Source organism: Chinchilla lanigera, unplaced genomic scaffold (genome assembly GCF_000276665.1).
Source record: "Chinchilla lanigera isolate Chin_1 unplaced genomic scaffold, ChiLan1.0 scaffold00093, whole genome shotgun sequence".
Classification (NCBI taxonomy): domain Eukaryota; kingdom Metazoa; phylum Chordata; class Mammalia; order Rodentia; family Chinchillidae; genus Chinchilla; species Chinchilla lanigera.
In genome coordinates this window covers 1,113,277-1,131,980 of record NW_004955494.1, presented here as the reverse complement: position 1 = coordinate 1,131,980, position 18,704 = coordinate 1,113,277, and the positions used below count along the sequence as shown (strand labels likewise).

The following is an 18,704-nucleotide window of genomic DNA, read 5'->3' as shown; positions in this document are numbered from 1 at the left end:
ATTAAGAACTTTGATGTATCAGACTACGGACAACTAATGTTCTGCCTTACTATGGATAAGTTCCTTTATAGTACTGTTACCTCAGACATCTTTACATGTATCTTTTTCTAATATCATTAATTTAATTTCAGCATTGTGGAAGCCTTGGAAGGAAGATCAAAAGTTTAAACTCAGCCTGAACAACTTAATGACTTAGCAAGCCCCTACCTCAAAATTTAAAAAAATTTAAAAAGGGATAGCTCTATAGCTCAGTGGGAAAGCCTTGGGTTTAATTCCCACTGCTACCAAAACCAAAAAAATCCCTCAGAGAGAATGGGACTTTGTATTAAAGTAACAAATACAAAAAGTGATAAGCTTATCTAAGCATATAATATCTTCACATCTCATGAAGAAAGGAAATTTTAGAAAACTATAAGGCCTATTATGAAAGAGCTTTCATGAACTGTTTTCTTTAATTATATTAATGATGATAATGATAACTAACACTTATTAAGCACTTATTACACACTAGGCATCAAGTGTTATTCCTTACATTTAGACCTCACATAGGTTTTACAGCCTCCCGATTAACAAGCACAATTATAATCTCCTCCATTCTACAGATGTGGAAACTGAGTTGCAGACAGGTCACTTGTCCTTTTACATGCACCTTGTTTGTAGTGAAACTGGGACCAAAATACAATTTATGTCCAGAGCAGGAAACGGAGTTTGAAACAAAGGGTAGAGCAAAACTGCAGCTCTGGACTGGAAGCTGGGTAAGATGGACCCCATTTTCTTGACCACACTGTCTAGGGTGAAGTTTCTGTCACCCTGAGCTTCTGGCTCAAATCTCACTGACTTTCACTGTTTTCACTGCAATTTAGATTTTCTTAATTAAATATTACTCCATTATTGTATGAACTTAGTGCAATTCTCAGAGGCTTTCAGCAGTTTTAAAATTTTCATCAGTTGTGTTTTTTTCTCTGGGAAGAGAATATCCACAGCTCCTGAGGCTGTCATTCCAGAATCGCTTCCCTTCCCTACAAAACTGTTCCCAGAAACAGCTGGTCAGGCTATGGCCTGGGGTTGTCTGCTCCTGCTCTAGCCTAGTTTTGTTCCACTCCTAAACCATGAGCTTTCTTTTTTTTTTTTTGGTTTTGGTTTTTCTCCTGTATCGGGAACCGAACTCACGACCTTGCGCTTGCCAGGAAGGCGCTTTGCCGCTGAGCTAAATCCCCAGCCCCACCATGAGCTTTCTGAGCGTACTAGAGAGTCTGCTCCAATTTCTATTACATTTCATCCTACACAGAAGGGAGTGTGTAGGGACAGACATAGGAGATCCTTATGAAGATATCTGGAATCCTCTGAGTAGCTTCCTTTTCTCTGGAGTCTTCCTCATAAATTCTAGATCTACTCTGCCCCCCTATAATCTTTAACCTCTGTCTCCTCAACTCTGAATTTGCCACATTCTTATTTCTCCCCTTCCTGTGGATAGACACTGCCCTTGTTAAACTTGCTTAGCAGAATCACGGTCCTGTATAGCTTGTTTCCTAGAGACTGAATATGACTGATTCGTATACTCTACTTTTATACTTGTACAAGAGCAGGAAACCAAATATTGTTGAAGTCTACTAGGTGATCACGTCACAGGAAAGCGACAGTTAGGGGCAGGAAAAGACTTGGAGAAAACCACCCATCTCTGTCCTGCCTTGCTTCCATCATGCTCTCTGTATGCACCTGCTTCATGATGCTGTGTCTCCTCGCTGTAGGCAAGTTCCTGTTCTGGACTCATCATCCCCTGCTCTAAACCTCTCTCCGTCTTCTCCGACTCCACCCAGGGCTCAGCCCCAACTCTGTCTGCTTTCTTTTCAGGCTTTCTTGATGAAGAAGTCAGCCAGACTCCAAGACATCTTGTCAGAGGGATAGGACAGAAAGTAAAAATGTATTGTACCCCAAAGGAAGGACACAGCTATGTTTTCTGGTATCAGCATATCCTGGGAAAAGAGTTCAAGTTCTTGATTTCCTTCCAGACAAACAATGTCTTTGATGACTCAGGAATGCCGAAGAAGAGGTTTTCAGCTAAGTGTCCTGAAAACTCTCCCTGTAACCTGGAGATTCAGCCTGCAGAGCTGCAGGATTCGGCTTGGTACCTGTGTGCCAGCAGTGAGACCACAGCGCTAAATATTAGCTGATTCTAGTGCACAAACTCTCCAGGGGACCAGCTCAGGAAGCAGGTGGCACATTAGATGTGGGGAAAATAACAGAAACTAACTGGAACTAGCTCAAGCCAGAGGGGAATTTACTGTAAGGTCAAATGCGTGTCCCAAAGAAACCCAAGTAAGAGCAGGAATTTCTGAGAAGTGAAACAGAATGAATTTTTAAAACTGACATGTCTGATTTTACAGCTCTTATCCGTTTTTCCTCCTCATGGGCCTCACTGTTCTCTCTTGTCATAAATTGTCTTTCCCATTTCTTAGATCTCACAGTGATTAGAAAAGTACAGGTTCAGATATTGCCCTCCAGCCATATTAAGAACCAACTTGACTGCCTGTCATGGTAGATCGCAAATCCCACACACACACTCAAAAACTCATTCTGCTTTACCCAAGGACACACTCTTGGAAAATGTAACATGAGTTGGGTTATTTAGATCAACTTGACAATTGATCACCCTCTTACCTGTGATCAAAGAGGAGAAGAATTCAAGGAGAGGAATTCCCTAATGAGGGACTGAGATATCCAGTAGATGTCCATTGCATCTGTTGTGAAGAGCATGATAAGAAATACATTTGCTGGTTACAGAGACCATGTGAAAAGAAAAGGGTTTTGAGAAGGATGTCTAATCCTTAGTGTACAGAAAAATGTTAGGACAACTAAAGGCTGGTTAATCTCTTTAAGAGATTAAATTCAAATGAGCAAAAGCTATGCTAATTTTATTTTATTTCTCTGATTTAAAGTAGAAAAGAATTTATTTAACTTTCGCCATATCAGGAAAACAAAGCAATCCTGTTCTGTGACTATTCATTAAAAAGCTACTGCAGAATATTAACACAATGTAGTAGCCCCCATTTTCTTTTGGGCATTTTTAAAGGGCATCTCAGAGCCACAATATTTTCTATGGAGTGGGTAAAAAATGATCTGCAAAATGATTAGTAAGGTAAGATACTAATGTCTCTCTTTTTATGTGACATTTTCCATGTTTTGGAGATATTCTGATTTTTAACAGTCATAGATATGTAGTATTTAAATGTCAGGATATTAGCATATTACCAGCAATCTTAGGTTTCACAACCTTTATCAGGCAACTAGTCTAATGCACACAACATAGTTTGATGTTTGATAGCATATATGAAAGGTGGCCTGAATTTTGTCCTCAAATGCACAAAAAAATTTCTATATATACCACCTCAAAACAGTCTTTGGCCTTGCTGAATAATTATAGAGTTTTTATTTTACTTGGATACAAAGTAAACCTTCAAGTGTCTCTTACTTAATCTTAGAAGGTCAAATTCTCTGTCCAACAATTCCTCTTCTTTTAACTTGGAGAAATTATCCTCTCTAAAAGGATTCCACCCTGACATATCAGGAGGGCTATTGATGTTCTTCTGATTTGTAAAATTTGCAATTGTCGCTTTCTCAGACACGGACCTGTTGGCACTGTAAGAGGAGTCCATTATGGTTCCAATCTGAGCTGGAAGAGATGACATGTAGGAAACTAAGGCTGGTGAGAACTCTTGAGTGGAGGTAAGATATGCAGGTGATGCCTGCTGTCGAGACTGCTGATGCCGAGGTAGCATCTGCTGCTGCTGTGAGAAAGCCTGCTGACACTGCTGCGTCACTGTAGGATACTGTGAGGGTGGAGGTTGCTGCTGATATACTGAATGCATTAAAAACTTTTCGTGAAGTAACTGTTGCTGCTGCACTCATGCACGTGCTAATTTTAATTGTGACAACTTCTAGTCACAACTCCAAGTGAATTCGTAAATTCACTAATTGGCTTCTATGGCATTGAAGGAAGAGAGCAGATTACTATATTCTCAGTGGGAAGCATGTGTAATGGTCAAGTTATTTAAAAACTTCAGATAACTCAAACTGCAGCAAAGCACAATGCATGGAGTATCAGTATAAAGGCCGGAAGCATTATAATGCCAGGTCTACTTCTGTAGTTGATTATACTTAGATAGGGCAGATGTAGAATGCAAAATACCTCTGCTGAAATTTGGTGATCCCTTCTGTTCACAAAAATGGCCCCCATTTGCCATTTCTTTTTAGACAAGTTTATACAGGTGGTGTGAACAAAATATATGGTGAATGTTTAAATTTTTTAAAAAAAATTATTATAGTAAAAGACACATTGCCATTAACCTCCCTCAAAATACTCTTCCTTGCTGAAAAAAATATTCATCCCATGATTGTTGCTGGTTTCTGAAGCAGTTCTGGAAGTCCTTTTTTATGAGTATCTTTAGGAGAAATTATTAAAAATAGAGTGAATGTTGCTATTGAATGCCATCCAAAAGGAAGGCTGACTGATCAACACATTAGTGGGTATCTGCTTCCACCTTATTCACCAGTTCTGGTACCATGCAACTTTGGGCTTGTCCCCAAAGTCAATACGACCATGAAAGGATCCATTCAGGATACCCAAGCAGGTCTTTCTCAGGGGGAAACACCATATATCTTTAATATATATGTATTACACACACACACACACACACACACACACACACACACACATACACATAATATATATATATATAATATGTATACTTTCAATGAAATGATTTAATTTTCATAATTTAAACTCCTCTTTATATAAATGTATTTCTAAATGAGAAGAGCACACACTTTATCGGGCCATGGGGCCTGTTTCTTGGGTCAAGGTTAGAATGAGAATTAGTGTAAAGGTCACAGCAGCCGCAGTTCCTGCCCTCGTGGGAAAAGTAATAAGCTTCTCAAGACAGACAGGGGCCAGGAGGTCTGAGGATGAGCAGGTCTGTCCCAGACAATCTCTGTTTCAGGAAATGCAGGGACGGAAGTCTAGCTCCTTCACTTTCTTAGCAGGAGGCTGACCTCAGTCCTGGAGATGTGTCACCTTGGCCCGGACCTTGCCAAGGTCACCAGGCTCTTCTGCTCTGTGGTCTGTTGACTTCTAGAAGCAGCTGATTCCTGGCTAGGATCAGATACCTTTTTGACCCCCAACATCTAGACTTTTTGATCTCCAACATCCTGCTTTTTCCTGGGCTCTGCCTGTAGCTTCTACTTGACCCCTGTGGGCCTCACGGATGCTGCAGTCACTCAGATCCCAGGTCACCTGGTCACAGGTGTAGCACAAAACATGATGCTGGCATGTGATCTTTTCAGTGCCTTTCATAGACACTTCTAGTTCAAACAAAATTCAAACAAGGTTTACAGATGCGATTTAACTGTCATTACATAAAGGAGAATGAATGATGTACCTCTACCTCCGGTGGTTTCATGCAGGGCTTTGCAGTCCCCTCTAATTTAACCTGAATGTCCAGCCCTGAGAATCTGAGCATTCAGCAAGGTATCTCTTGTCCAGCAGCAAGGTCACACCTCTACAGGACCTTCTCCCTGCTGTGCACAAAGTTTACACTCTGTCACAAGACATGGAAGAGGGACTCAGTTGTCTAAGACCAAGGTTGTCCTGGGCCTCTTCCTTTCAAGGACACGTCTATGAAGATGGATTCACTTTCCTCTCTCATGGATGCTGTGAGTAAAGCAAAATTTCTTGCAGTAACTGGCACGGTGAACATTTTTAGTCACACATATTTGGTTTCTTCCAGAGAACATCTATCCCTACCAATTCTTCTTGGTATCTGCCAGCTCTTTCCAGAAACTAAGCTCTACACACTTCCTTTGTACAGTGGGGTGTAGCCTGCTTGGCCTGATCTGCAAATGCAGCTCTGCTTTAGGCTTTAGGATGAATTTGTGCTGCAGGCAGGAGATACCTTACATGTATTCTAGCCTTGGGATGGAGTTTGACATCACATTTGTGGCCAGCTCTTCCCTTCCCTTCAGTAGTCTAGTCTTTGAAATTAGACTTCATTTGACCTTGTATCTGAGATCAATTTCTCTCCCTATTTCCAATCTCTGATCTCTAGTTTCTTTCTCCAGTTTAACTCTCTTGTATGATCATGAGCTCAGTATCCCCAAATTTCCCACACCATCCCACTCCCAAAAGAATTATCTGTGTCTGTGCCCTTGGGATCCACCCCCCATGTCCCAGGAAGGCAGTCAGATGCCCACTGTTCACCCAGGTATCTGAATGATGCCTGCCCTGGATCAGTCACTAGAGGAAGTTCCAAGGGGTGGTTAAGACTGTAGAATCTATACAGTTTTTATTTGTCATTTTCAAAATCAGCTAATTAAATTTTTTTAAAAGAATACAGGCTCTGGAGTCAGACTATGTGGAGCACAGTTCTGGCCCCTCTCTCACAAGGTCTGTGCACCTGAGCACAACGAAGAGCTTGTCTGTGCCTCAGTATCCATGCTTGTAAGGGGGACACAGTCCTAGGCTACTTGCTATACTGGAGGAAATGAAATAAGCCATGACGATCTCTAATATAGTTCCTGGCAACTAGCAAACTAGTATAGATAAGTTCTAGTTACTCTTCTTTTCTGTTACAGTCCAGGATTGCTATGCTCTGGATTCTCACTGGGTTCCATAATTTGTGTCTTTTTGGACCACCAATGTGAGCAACTCCATCCAACTTCTCCTGTCATTTCACCAGGTGCTTTGACATCTCCCTCAAACCAACTTCCAGAAGCCTGTACTTCTTTTTCCACCTCCATCGGAAAGAAAGAAAATCTGTCCAGAGACTTCATCCTGCTCTGTCCGTCCTGCAATTCCAGACAATATCAGCATAAATACCAAAATTAAAGCATGCAATCATCATATGCTGATATTTAATCATATGCCACATATGACTAATTTTATCATTGGGAATATGAGAGCATGTGCAAGGTGGATATTATCATTTTCATTTAATAGATGCAGAAATATCAATTTTCCCAATGTCTCATGATGTGATTTGAGGCAAAGATCAGAAACAATGACACTAAGCTCCCTATCCTAACCATTTTCCTATAAAATTACAAGAATGACCTTGACTATCTGTCTGAAACAAACATACAGTGAGTGTTTTACCTCAATGGTTTTGTTAAAGTACTTGACAATCTCCTGGAGGAATATATTACAATATTCATTAGAAGTGGAGGTGGTTTGGTTTAAGAGGAAGAATTAACTAGGCAAGCCACACTCTATGTGCAGTACTATGTCACACATTTCTATGGCATCTTATTTAATACTTTCACCAACAGCAATAAATGAAATTCAAAGAGGGTCACTGTAAGATGTACAGTAAGATGATTACACAGATAATATTTGATTTTTTCTTTCCTAAGGGAGAATCTCGCTATGTATTCTAGGCTGGACTTGAGCTCACTATATAGCCCATACTGGCCTTGAACTCCTGATGATCCTTCTGCCTCACCCCCAGTCCCAAGTGTTGGAATTACAAGTGTGTGCCACCATGCTTGGCTTGACATTTGAAATAAGATTTTTGTTGGATTCAATTCACTCTACTATCATTCTATTGAATTAAAGATGTGAAAGGGCTTAGAAAAAGGAGGGAAAACCCGTGGTATGAGCAGCTAAAGTCTGGCTATTGGAATAGAAAAGTAAGAAGCCAAAGGGTATAGTACTTTCTCAGGGGGAAAAAAAAAGAAAACTTTAGATTCTTTGGAGAAAAATGAGAATCAATATAGTTCGTAGGGGTTAAAGGCACAGATCCAAATGCTGCTTTTCCCTCCTGTACTGTGATCCTCAAGCTTTTCAATAATTTGGGCAAACACTAGTATCACTGCTTGAAGATGGCAGAAATGTGGACACTTGAGGAGGTTGTCATGAGACTGAGTGGGTGCTATAGGGACCTGCTACACTGTTTCTGATCAGTGGGGTTAGATAGCAGCCAATGTCCATGCTCACACCCAGCAGCAGACGTTGAGGATGGGGAGGGACCGAGTGAAGTTGCTCTGGCGCTTGTGACCAGACTCAGATACCACAGGCGGTGGTGAGTGTTCTGCTCCAGGAGCTGTGTAAGCAGGGACTCTGCCATGATCTCAGACAGTCTGGGATTGATCTGGGAAGCTATGGAGAGGCAGACCTGAGCTCTGTGCTGAACACTGTATTTGTGGGACATTCAGAGATGGTCAGGAAGTGTTGCTTACTGACCTGTCAGAGTATCTGCTATGTTTCTCTACAGAAAGATGTTAGGGCATCCTGGTTCAAGCTCTCCAGGATCTGGCTCTAAACCTTCCCTGAGACAGTGTTATTAAGCAGCTTCTTCCACTCTTTCTGCAGTCCTATGTCTTTCTCACAGTTCTTCAGTTATCCAGAAACCATGGAATCCTGTTGGCTGTGTAGGTCTGAACCTGAGAATGAGCCCAGGTATGAATGGCACTGAGGAATCACTCATATTCTACCACTGTGGTGTCTAGAAATGGGGCTAGAGTGTGTTTATTGGTGCTTGGAGAGAGATTATTTATGAAAAAGAAGTCACCCCCTAAGGATTTGTAGTCAGTCTGCCTGTGACTAAAACAGCTACTCAGAGAAAAGGATCTGACAGAAAGGGCTGTACAGGTGACCCTAAGCGGTAGCCATTCGGTGCCGCATTCCCCTGGCTTCAGTAGGAGATTGTCCTGCTTCAGGGTATACAGTGGAAGGGGAGATGATACTTAGAGCTGTAGAGAAGAACTAGCAGGCCCAGACTTAATAAAACTGAGAAGCTCATGCAATTATAAGCAATCAGGTTACTTCTGAGCTAAAGACAAGAGAATGACAAGATATGAAAGGGAGAGAATGATTTGTAATCTCTGAAGCATAACCATTTTAGGAATTTCAAGAAAGATAAACTCAATCTGAACTAAAGGAAATTAATGCAAGAGTTATTAAGTAATAACTCCACTAAGTACCATAAGTGTTATTAATAATAAAAAGAATAAGAATTAACTTCAAGAGCTTGGCATGGCATGTAGTGGGAGGATAGACACAAACATACATCCAGACACTCAAACATGAAGGAAAAGCTGTACATAGACATAAAGATGCTTGAAATATGTTCAGAGTTAGAGGTGGAATTGCAGAATACTATTGGAAAAGAAAGCCTTCAATCTGACCTTGAATGATGCTCAGATCTTAGATACTGAGATTGAAAGATAAAGTGACAGCCGAGGGAAGATCAGGAAAAGTAACAGAAGTGCAAAAGTATGCATGGCACCAGACAAAGATGAGCACAGGTGTGGTAGGTCATGTGGGGTTAAGCCAAGAAACCGACATTAAAATTAGGCTACAGAGAGCCTAACATTTTAAAGTTTTATTTGAATTTCTAAAATTTGAATATTTTTGAGCAAGGGAATAACTAGGTCATCTTGCTATCAATCAACATCATAGAGAAAATAGGACATTTAACCTGGTGTTAGCAACACGGTGTGTGCATTTAAAAATATGTCACTAGGGTAGACCTCATGTCCAGTGTTCTTATAATGATAAAAGGAGAAAGAAATGGGAAAATATCAAAATATATTACTTAAATATAAAAAAGAAGGGAACAATTGAAATAGTCTAGACAGAAGATTTTGAGACATTGAACTAGAACAATAGTAGTAAAAGTTGAAAGAGAAGAGTAGATGCTTAAGGTATAGAATGGGCACAATTTTGACATTTATCTGATTTTAGAAGTGAAGCAGATTAAAGAGAGGGCATGACCCTAAGATTCTAAGGATAGTAATATGGCCAAAATACCTGGCAAACATAGATGAATGAGTGGGCAACAGGAGACACATTCAACTGTGTCATTTTGACTTTGAGCTACTGTAAAGATATCCACGTTTATTGTTATAGCCACAAAAAACCTCGCCATCTCCTCTTTCCATGGCCATTGCCCTCAGCCACTGTTCTGCTCCACACTCTTGGGTTTCACACACACACACACACACACACACACACACACACACACACACACGCAAGCACACACTCCAAGACATCTACTCTAAGGCACACACCAGCCTCCTCTTTCCCGACTCCAGTCGCGTCCAGCAGATGGCAGTATCAGACTGACAAAGTGGTCTAATCTAGCCTCTTCCTCAACCACTTAATTTTATTTTTGAATCATTTTAAATAAATTTTACTGTCAATATTTCAAATATACAGTATAATGTTTAGAGATGCTTTTAGATAATAAGCTGGTTACTACAGTGGATAAAATTCTCGTATCTATCATTTCACATAATTACCTGTTTTTGTGTGACCGTCACAGCTAAACTCTACTCATTAAGCAAAAATGGCAAAAACAGTATGTTATTAACTGTAGTCCTGGTGTTGTGTACTGGATCTCTAAGCTGGTTCATCCAGCAGATCTGCTACATCTCCCCACTGTCTCTCTTCCCTTGGTAACTCTATTGTATTTGATATTATTTTTAAGATTCTAATTATAAAGTCATGCCCTATTTTAATTTGTGTTTGTAGCTGACATCACTTGTATAATGTCTTACAGCTGCTGTGGCAAATGGCAGGAACCTTGGATTGTAAGACTTGAATTTTTTTGTTGTTGTTTTTTCCAGTACCAGGAATCAAACTCATGACCTTGAGCTTGCCAGGCAGGTGCTGTGCCGCCGAGCTAAACCCCAGCCTCAAGACTTGATATTGTTTAGATGGCAATATTTTCTAAATGGATTTACAGATTCAATTGAATCGTAACAAAATTCAGGTAGCATTTTCCCCAGAAATTGACAAACTAATATTGATATTCCCATGAAAGTCCCAGGGACTGAGATTAGCCAAAACAATCCTGAAAATAAAGAAAAATATAAACTCATATTGCCAGATGTCACAATTTACTTCAAAGCTAAAATAGTCAAGCCTGCATGGTACTGGAAAAGGTTAGACAGATAGATCAGTGGAAGAAAATCTGTCTTAGTTACTTTTCTCGTTGCTGAGACAAAATCCCTGACACCTGAAGTTAAAAGAGGAAATGCTTATTTCAGTTCATAGTTTGTAGAAGTTTCAGTCCATGGTCAGCTGGCTGCAAGGCAGAGTGGCATAGAGGGGCACTGCAGAGAAGAGACAGTCCATGGCAAAGAAGGGCAGCCAGTAGTGAAGCAGCAAATGACAAAAGTAGCCCCCTGTTATGGTTTGTGTCTGGGTGTCCTCCCCAAAGCTTCATGTGGTCATGGGGCAGGTTTTTAGAGTTTGATTGATTATGGGTATAAGAGCTGCACCTGCCCTGGGGTGAATAGTTTGCATATGTAAGGGAGAGCAAGAGGCTGCTTGCGGCCATTCCTGGCTTTTGTGCTTGTTGCTTTTGCTGTGTTCGAACGCCATGAGCTGTAGCCCTCTGCCATGTGCCACTCTGCCTTGTAACCTGCCAAGTATGGACTGAAACCTCCACAAACTGTAAGCAAAATAGACCTTTCCTTCCTTAATTTTGGGCATCAGGTGTTTTGTCCCAGCAACGAGAGAAAAGTAACCAAGACACCCCCTTTCTGTCCTTTCTATTCTATCCAGGCTAATCGCACTTAGGGTGGGTAGCACTCACACCCAAAATGAGGCAGCCTTATCCTAGTATGGCCCCATTAACCCCAGCCTCACACACTTGATCCCAGTATCACACACTCTAGGTCCAGCTAACTCTGAAAGTCCCACCTATGACTGCATGGAGTTTTGGGGGGACATCTAGATACAAGCAATAAGAGAAGTGAAAACCCTAAAGTAAACCCATAAATTCAGGACAAAATTTGTTGAGTGTCAAAATCATTTAATGGGCAAAAATAGTCTTTTCAACAAAGTGCTGGAAAAGCTGGATATCCTTGTTTAACACAGTGAAACTTCATCTTCATTTTATGCTGCACACAAAAATTAACAAAAAAGTGGATCAAAGACCTATCCCTAAAAGTTAAAGATATAAAACTCATGGAACAAAAACATAGGTTTAAATCTTCATGACCTTGAGTATGTGAAGCAGATTTTCTTACTCTGGTTATAAATCCCGGGGAGAGCTCCAAATGCATGGAGGTGAGCAAAGACCGAACTATCCCAGCCATTAGCAATAGGACTCTGAGCACATCAACCCACAGCTGCAATATCTCTTATGTGAGTCCAGTTAGCTGGCACAGTCATACAACAAGGGAATCAACTTTACTGTCCTCAGATAGCAGGAGATATTGTTACAAGGGTGAGAAAGAACCGGAGAATAGAAGGAAGGAGGATCTCTCTAACACCAGGATACATGGTTGAAGGCAATAATACAGTTTTGTACAAACATCAAGGGGCATAATGTCAGAAGAAGAATTTATAATTTTTCTCATGCTTGTTCTTTGAACTGCTTCTACCAAAAATTCAAAAGAAATAATGAAAGATGAAAAAGTAAACCACAAAACTTAGTATAAAATTCATTAAAAGCATTGGAACCATACCTTCTCTGAGATGGGAGGGGAAAGAAGGGAACGGAAAGATTATGAGCCGTTTCTTGTTCCAGTTTCCTCTCCAGCAACGTTGGTCTTCACCTCCCTGTCTCTCAACACCTGCATCTAGATATCAGCTCTGGTCAGTAAAACCACCAGAAAATGGAAAGGTGCTATGAGCCAGGGAAAGGAAGGTAAAGAAAGAAAAGGCAAGAAAAAATGAAGAAAGAAGTGGTTAACATCAGTGTTCAGGTACATTTCAGAACCTAATAATAATGAAGACGCTTATTTTGAAGCACCCCCTACTCTATGCTGTACCCTGCAGACACACGCTAAGCTCAGTTGTGTGTGTGGTGAAGGACAAAAGATCGACCATTCCAACTGGCACACAAGTGCAAGTATAGAAATGATAGGAGCCACAGGGAGTAGTGATCCCACAGGAAGACCTGTCTCACAAGAAGACGCTGTGAGGTCTCACTGGTGATCTGATACAGAAAGTGCCCTGCCTGGCCCAGCCCCCAATATCACCTTCAGGGCCATGTCTGCCACGGGTACCAGATTTCTCTGCTGTGTGGTCACCTGGCTCCTGGGTGAGGGTGAGCTCTGAGCTAATGGATCAGCATCGCTGGGCTTTGTCTCTGTCTCTAAAATGGTCTCAAAAAAATATAACTACTGGGCCTTCAGGCTTCCTAAAGATTTTCTGAAGGCCATTGACACTTACATGAAGAAAAGTAATTGTGTTACATGGTAAAAAGTAAAACGTTGGTCTTCACCTCCCTATCTCTCAACACCTGCATCTAGATATCAGCTCCGGTCAGTAAAACCACCAGAAAATGGAAAGGTGCTATGAGCCAGGGAAAGGAAGGTAAAGAAAGAAAAGGCAAGAAAAAATGAAGAAAGAAGTGGTCAACATCAGTGTTCAGGTACATTTCAGAACCTAATAATAATGAAGACGCTTATTTTGAAGCACCCCCTACTCTATGCTGTACCCTGCAGACACATGCTAAGCTCACTTCTTTCGGGTAAAATTTTAATGGAATGCAGGGGACGTCAAAGACCCCTGACTCTGGAGGGTGCCTGATTGTGAGGTACTCATTCTTCTGGAATTACAGCTGTGTCTCATGCACACTCTCTTGCAGGTCTCACCCAGATTCCAAGACACCTGGTCAGGAGGAGAGGCCCAGAGGGAATCCTGAGCTGCAGCCCAGAGAACGGGCACTTTTATGTTTACTGGTATCAGGACCTCTTGGAGGAAGCACTGAAATTTCTTGTTTATCCCCAGGGAAAACAAGTCCTATATGACTCAGGAATGCCAAATGAAGTTTTTCAGTTTTGTTTTTTTTTTTCTGAGACAGGTGTCACTATGCAATCCAGGCTGGTGCTGAACTCCCTATGTAGCCCAGGCTGATCTCAAACTCAGCGATCCTCCTGCCTCAGGCTCCCAAGTGCTGGGATTACAGTCATGTGCACCACACCTGGCAAATGAACGGTTTTCTGCTGAATTTCCCAAAGAGAGACCCAAGGTCCTGAAGATCAAGCCAGCGGAGCTGGGAGACTCAGCAGTGTATTTCTGCACCAGCTCCACATCCGCAACAATGCGGACCCACATCCTGTGGGGCACTAACATCCCGGGCCCTGCCCAGCAGCAGCAAGGGCTGCAAAAAGGAGAAACTTGTCTGTAGAATCCACAAATACACTGCCAGCCATTTTAGTTTGAGCACAAAAGCAGCGGAGGATTGTGACTCTCCTGGGACATCCTCATCTGTACTCAGGAATTCATTAGAAAAATATAAGGATGCTTCTTAAAAAGTGGACATTATTTGTTAGGTTAAACCCTTATGGACTGCATAGCTGTCCTTTGCTTTATTCTGTATGACATATTCTATATTTCATCCTTTACATATGTAATTTCATTAGACACCCAAGGGAGTTAAGAGAAGGAAGTTTTCTTAATTTTTACCATGAGAAAATATAGTTCCAGGATTTATTTTTTCTTTCAGGAAGGAAAGAAGGAAAAAAGGAGGAAGGGAGGGAAGAAGGATGGTAGGTGACAGAGACAGCATCATACATAGGTTTGTCTGGGTAAACATGTTGTGCTTTCATGCCACCATGCTGCCTGGGGTGCTGTCTGGCATAATCCTCAGTTTGGGCCTTTCCCAGTGCCTTAGGTGGATGTGGATGGAGGCCAGGATGAAGGATTATTGCTACAAAATTATGGAATCTCTGAGAGATGGTGGGTGTATAATAAATTTGTTTGGAATTTAGGAGAAAGATCTGGTCCACAGATACTGGTACCATTAGAATGTATCACCTCAACGTGTGTCATCTTAGTGGTTTTTTTTTTTTTCTACAAGGTCTCTTTGCACACTTCACACTGGCCTTGAAACTCAGTATGTGGTCTAGGCTACCCTGCTCCAGCAGGTGATCCTCCTGCTTCAATCTCCCAAGTGCTGGGATTATAGGGATGTGCCACCATGCCTGGTGTCAGTGGGTATAATTTATATTCTTGCCATACAAATATGCTACACCTACTGATAAAGGGTTTATATCACCATTTGCTTTGGATGAAGTAGTTTTTGAATATTAAAGACAAACAGGACAAAGTCATTCACGTCCTTCAAATAATCTGATGGGTTCGGTCCTTCAGTGCCACTCCCCAGCATGGAGTAGACTCTATGGTGATGCCTTCCAGTTCACTTTTGGTTTTCTGAAATTATTTCAGGTGTTTCTGCTTCTGCCTCACCCACCTAGGAGGGGAAACAAATGAACCAGGAAGACAGAAGAAGGATGTGTGTCAGGGACCTGAGGCTGGAGGAATACTGTACCACACAAAAACTAAACCCTTTGTCCCACCTGAACAGAATGGCAGAGAATTGGATTTCAAAGGGTAAGCCACCTAAAGCACCAGGCGTGTGCTTTAAAGGGTCCAAAATTCAAAGCTATGGCTTCTCAGGGAAAGGAGAAAAATAAAACAGGCAAAGAGGAAGAAAGAGGATCCTCTGGCAACTGGATAAAGAAAAGAAAAAGAAAAAAGGGAGGAATTCTGAATCTTGCAAAGCATAAGAGGATCACAATTTAAAAGGACTCAAGTCACTCCCACCATGAAAACACAAATAAGACTTACTAAGGCAGGGGGAGTCCTTGCTAGAGTGGTGGTAAATAAGGCTGTCATGAAAATAAATGTTTCAATAACATACACACACAGAGAAAGACAGAGAGAGACAGAGAGAAATCTGCGGAGTGGCGCAAAATTTCACATCTCCAAAGAAAGCAAACACAAACTAGGAGAAAATGTAAATCCACACTTTAGACAGAGCCAGACACAGGCAAGTAAGCCTTCTATTGCCAGAAGTTGAAAAGCTAAGAACAGAAACTGTGCAGACTGAAAGAACTGGAAGAAGTTGTACTCAAGAAAGAGATGGTGGAAGGTGGTAAAATTATTCTAGGAAAAAAGAATAAGTTGAAAGATGTAGAAGACAACACACTCAAAAATTTAGTAAAAGGCTTTGAAGAAAGACGAGGAAACGAGAGAATGGAAAGGACAGAAACCAGGAAGAGCAGTCAGGGAAGAACTGGCATAGAAGGCAGCCCGAGGCCTTGGCACGAAGGACATGCTGCTAGAAGTCAGCTCTCAACTCCTCTGGGCCTCGGTTCCCATGCCACCATCCCAGACCAGGAGTCGCTCTTCCCCAGAGAGCAGGGACAACCCTGAAAATGAAACCTGTGTTAGTGCTGCTAGAGTGGTCAAACCACTACAGCAAGCAGAAGGGTGACCATCAAGGCGGCAATGGGAGTGAGCCCAGCCCTCCATCCAGAGCGCCCAGAACAACTGGAAGGTGCAGGATGTTGGGGGAGGAGGAGGGGTTCCTGCTCCCTGGCCTGCTTCCCCACCTGAAAAGTTGGGAAGCCCTCCTTAGTATCTGCCTCCTGACCAGATCCATAGAGTAAGCCAGGGGGAGCCCCTGAGCTAAGCTTCTGCCAGCCTTTCTCTTCCAACAAGAGCTTGGAGCCAAAGGGCCCCCTTCCCACTATGAGCAACCAGGTGCTTTGTTGGGTGACCCTTTGTCTACTTGGAGCAGGTGAGTCCTGGGCTCGGGAGGCAAATTCCTATCCCAACCCCCACCTCTAAGCTCTTCCCCAGCGACAGCAGAATCAGCTGCCCTCCAGGGCTTTTTTCAAGTTCTTTTTCTTTCTTCCCCAGGAACCGTGGACAGTGGCGTCACTCAGACCCCAAAATTCCGGTTCGTAGAGAAAGGACAGGATGTGACCTTGGAATGTGAGCAGAATTTGAATCACGACAACATGTACTGGTACCGCCAGGACCCGGGGCAAGGGCTTAGACTGATCTACTTCTCACTAATGACTGATGATGTCCAGGACGGAGACATAACTGAGGGCTATACTGTATCTAGGAAGAAAAAGGAATTCTTTCCTCTCACCATGAAATCGACACAAAAGAACCAGACTGCTGTCTATTTCTGTGCCAGCAGCTTGGCACAGTGGAACGCAGGCACCTCCTGTCTGTGCAAAATGTGTCCCTAGCCCTGCTTCCCCGACCACGTGGCCCTTCTGGCTTCCTCCCTGCGCTGCCCTGCCTTCCGCCTCTGCAGGGCCTCCAAAGAAGGCAGCTGCTGCATTCAGGACACTTCGTGCTGACACAAAACTATACTCACTTACTGAGCTACACACACACAGAGTGGTAGAGGAGAGAGTGATTAATTTTTAAAATTAATTTCATGGTACATATTGTTTTTATTTTAAAGAGAAAAAAATAAGACAAATTTTCAAAACAAGATAACAGGAGAGTGACCATAGTTAATACATTGCGTATTGTTATCTTCAAAGTAATTACTCACACTACAAGATAGAGGCATGAAACACTGTCCGAACAATATTAGCACAAACTTTTCAGTGATCTAAGAGAAACTAGTAGTGTAAACTATCTTAAATATCATACATATTTTTTCTTTTCCTGTTTCCTTCCTTCCTTTCTCCTTCCTGCCATCCCAGTTTCTCTTTCATTTTGAACAGTTTCTTCCTATTTTACAGTATCTGTTGTACACTTTGGGTCTTACTCTTTCAGCTTGGTACATTTTAAAGGCACATAGTGGTCACATTCATCATAGGGAATTTGTACCTGTACATGATATGTCTCGATTCTTCTTTTCTTCCCATTTCCTGTCCCTACCTTCAACCCCTCCTCCCCTTTACATTTACAAAAGCTTTGTTTCCATTTTTCCTTCTTTTCTCATTCTTTTTCCTTCCTTCCTTTTCCCCTCCCCCGTTCCCCTTCCCATTTGAACATTTTCCTCACATTTCATGATATCTATTACACATTCCAGTCCTTATTGACACATTCGGTTTCTCACACTAGAGAAACAATGCGATATTTACACGTGCACGTGTGTCCCATTTATTTCAGCATGGTTTCAAGTGCATCCACTTACCTAGAACTGTCTCAAACTCCTCCTTCTTTATGACTGAGTACTGAGAGCAGTCAGTCTTACAGCCCAAGCTTTTTTATACTTTACTGAACTGTAGATGGCAATAACGGAAGGAAAATCATCCCCTCCTTCAGAAAAATAAATGCCTACTGGGGAGAGAGAGGAGAGAGGTGTAAAAGTGAATATTGGAGTTACAGTGTTATGTGTGTGCTTTAACCCCAGCTTATAGTAGAGCACAGGAAATAACATGGCCAGTTCTGCCTGGTGTCACCAGCAAGGATTTCAAAGGGAAGGCAAATTCTGAGTAAGATTGGAATCATGAATAGGATTTTACTTTATGCTAAACTCCCAAAGGGTGCTTTGGGGCTAGGAAAGGAAAGATGAGGGAGATATTATCAGCAGGAGCAGTGGTGAATCTTCTCCCAATGTAGCAAAAAGAGAAAACTCAGAAGAATTAATGAAAGTGAAGTTAAGAAGCAAAATTTTTGTTTGTTTGTTTGTTTTCCAGTACCAGGAATCAAACTCATGACCTTGCACTTGCCGGGCAGGTGCTGTGCCACTGAGCTAAATCCCCAACCCAAAGAAGCAAAATTGTATTCCTGTTTCTAGCAGGCATTCATTAGATATCTGCATAGAAATAACAGGTGGTTATAATAAATCTGTGCCTGATCCTTAAAAGAGAGATGTCAGTGATAAGCAGGCAGGTGGTGAATAAACCTGTCCAGATGAACTTGGTATTTTCTGCATGTTTTCTTTCTCTATTCTCCACCATATAACCATAGAATTAGAAGTTTTGTGGCA

At 41.8% G+C, this 18,704-nt stretch overlaps 1 gene segment (V, D, J or C); it reads left to right on the top strand.

Moving 5' to 3' along the window:
• Positions 1-16,441: 16,441 nt before the first annotated feature.
• LOC102010596 overlaps positions 16,442-18,704 on the top strand; it is a gene marked incomplete in the record, with an annotated part of 115,445 nt that continues 113,182 nt past the window's right edge. The window contains 2 exon segments of the C gene segment in view: positions 16,442-16,538; positions 16,661-16,952. Coding sequence covers positions 16,490-16,538; positions 16,661-16,952 — 341 coding nt within the window.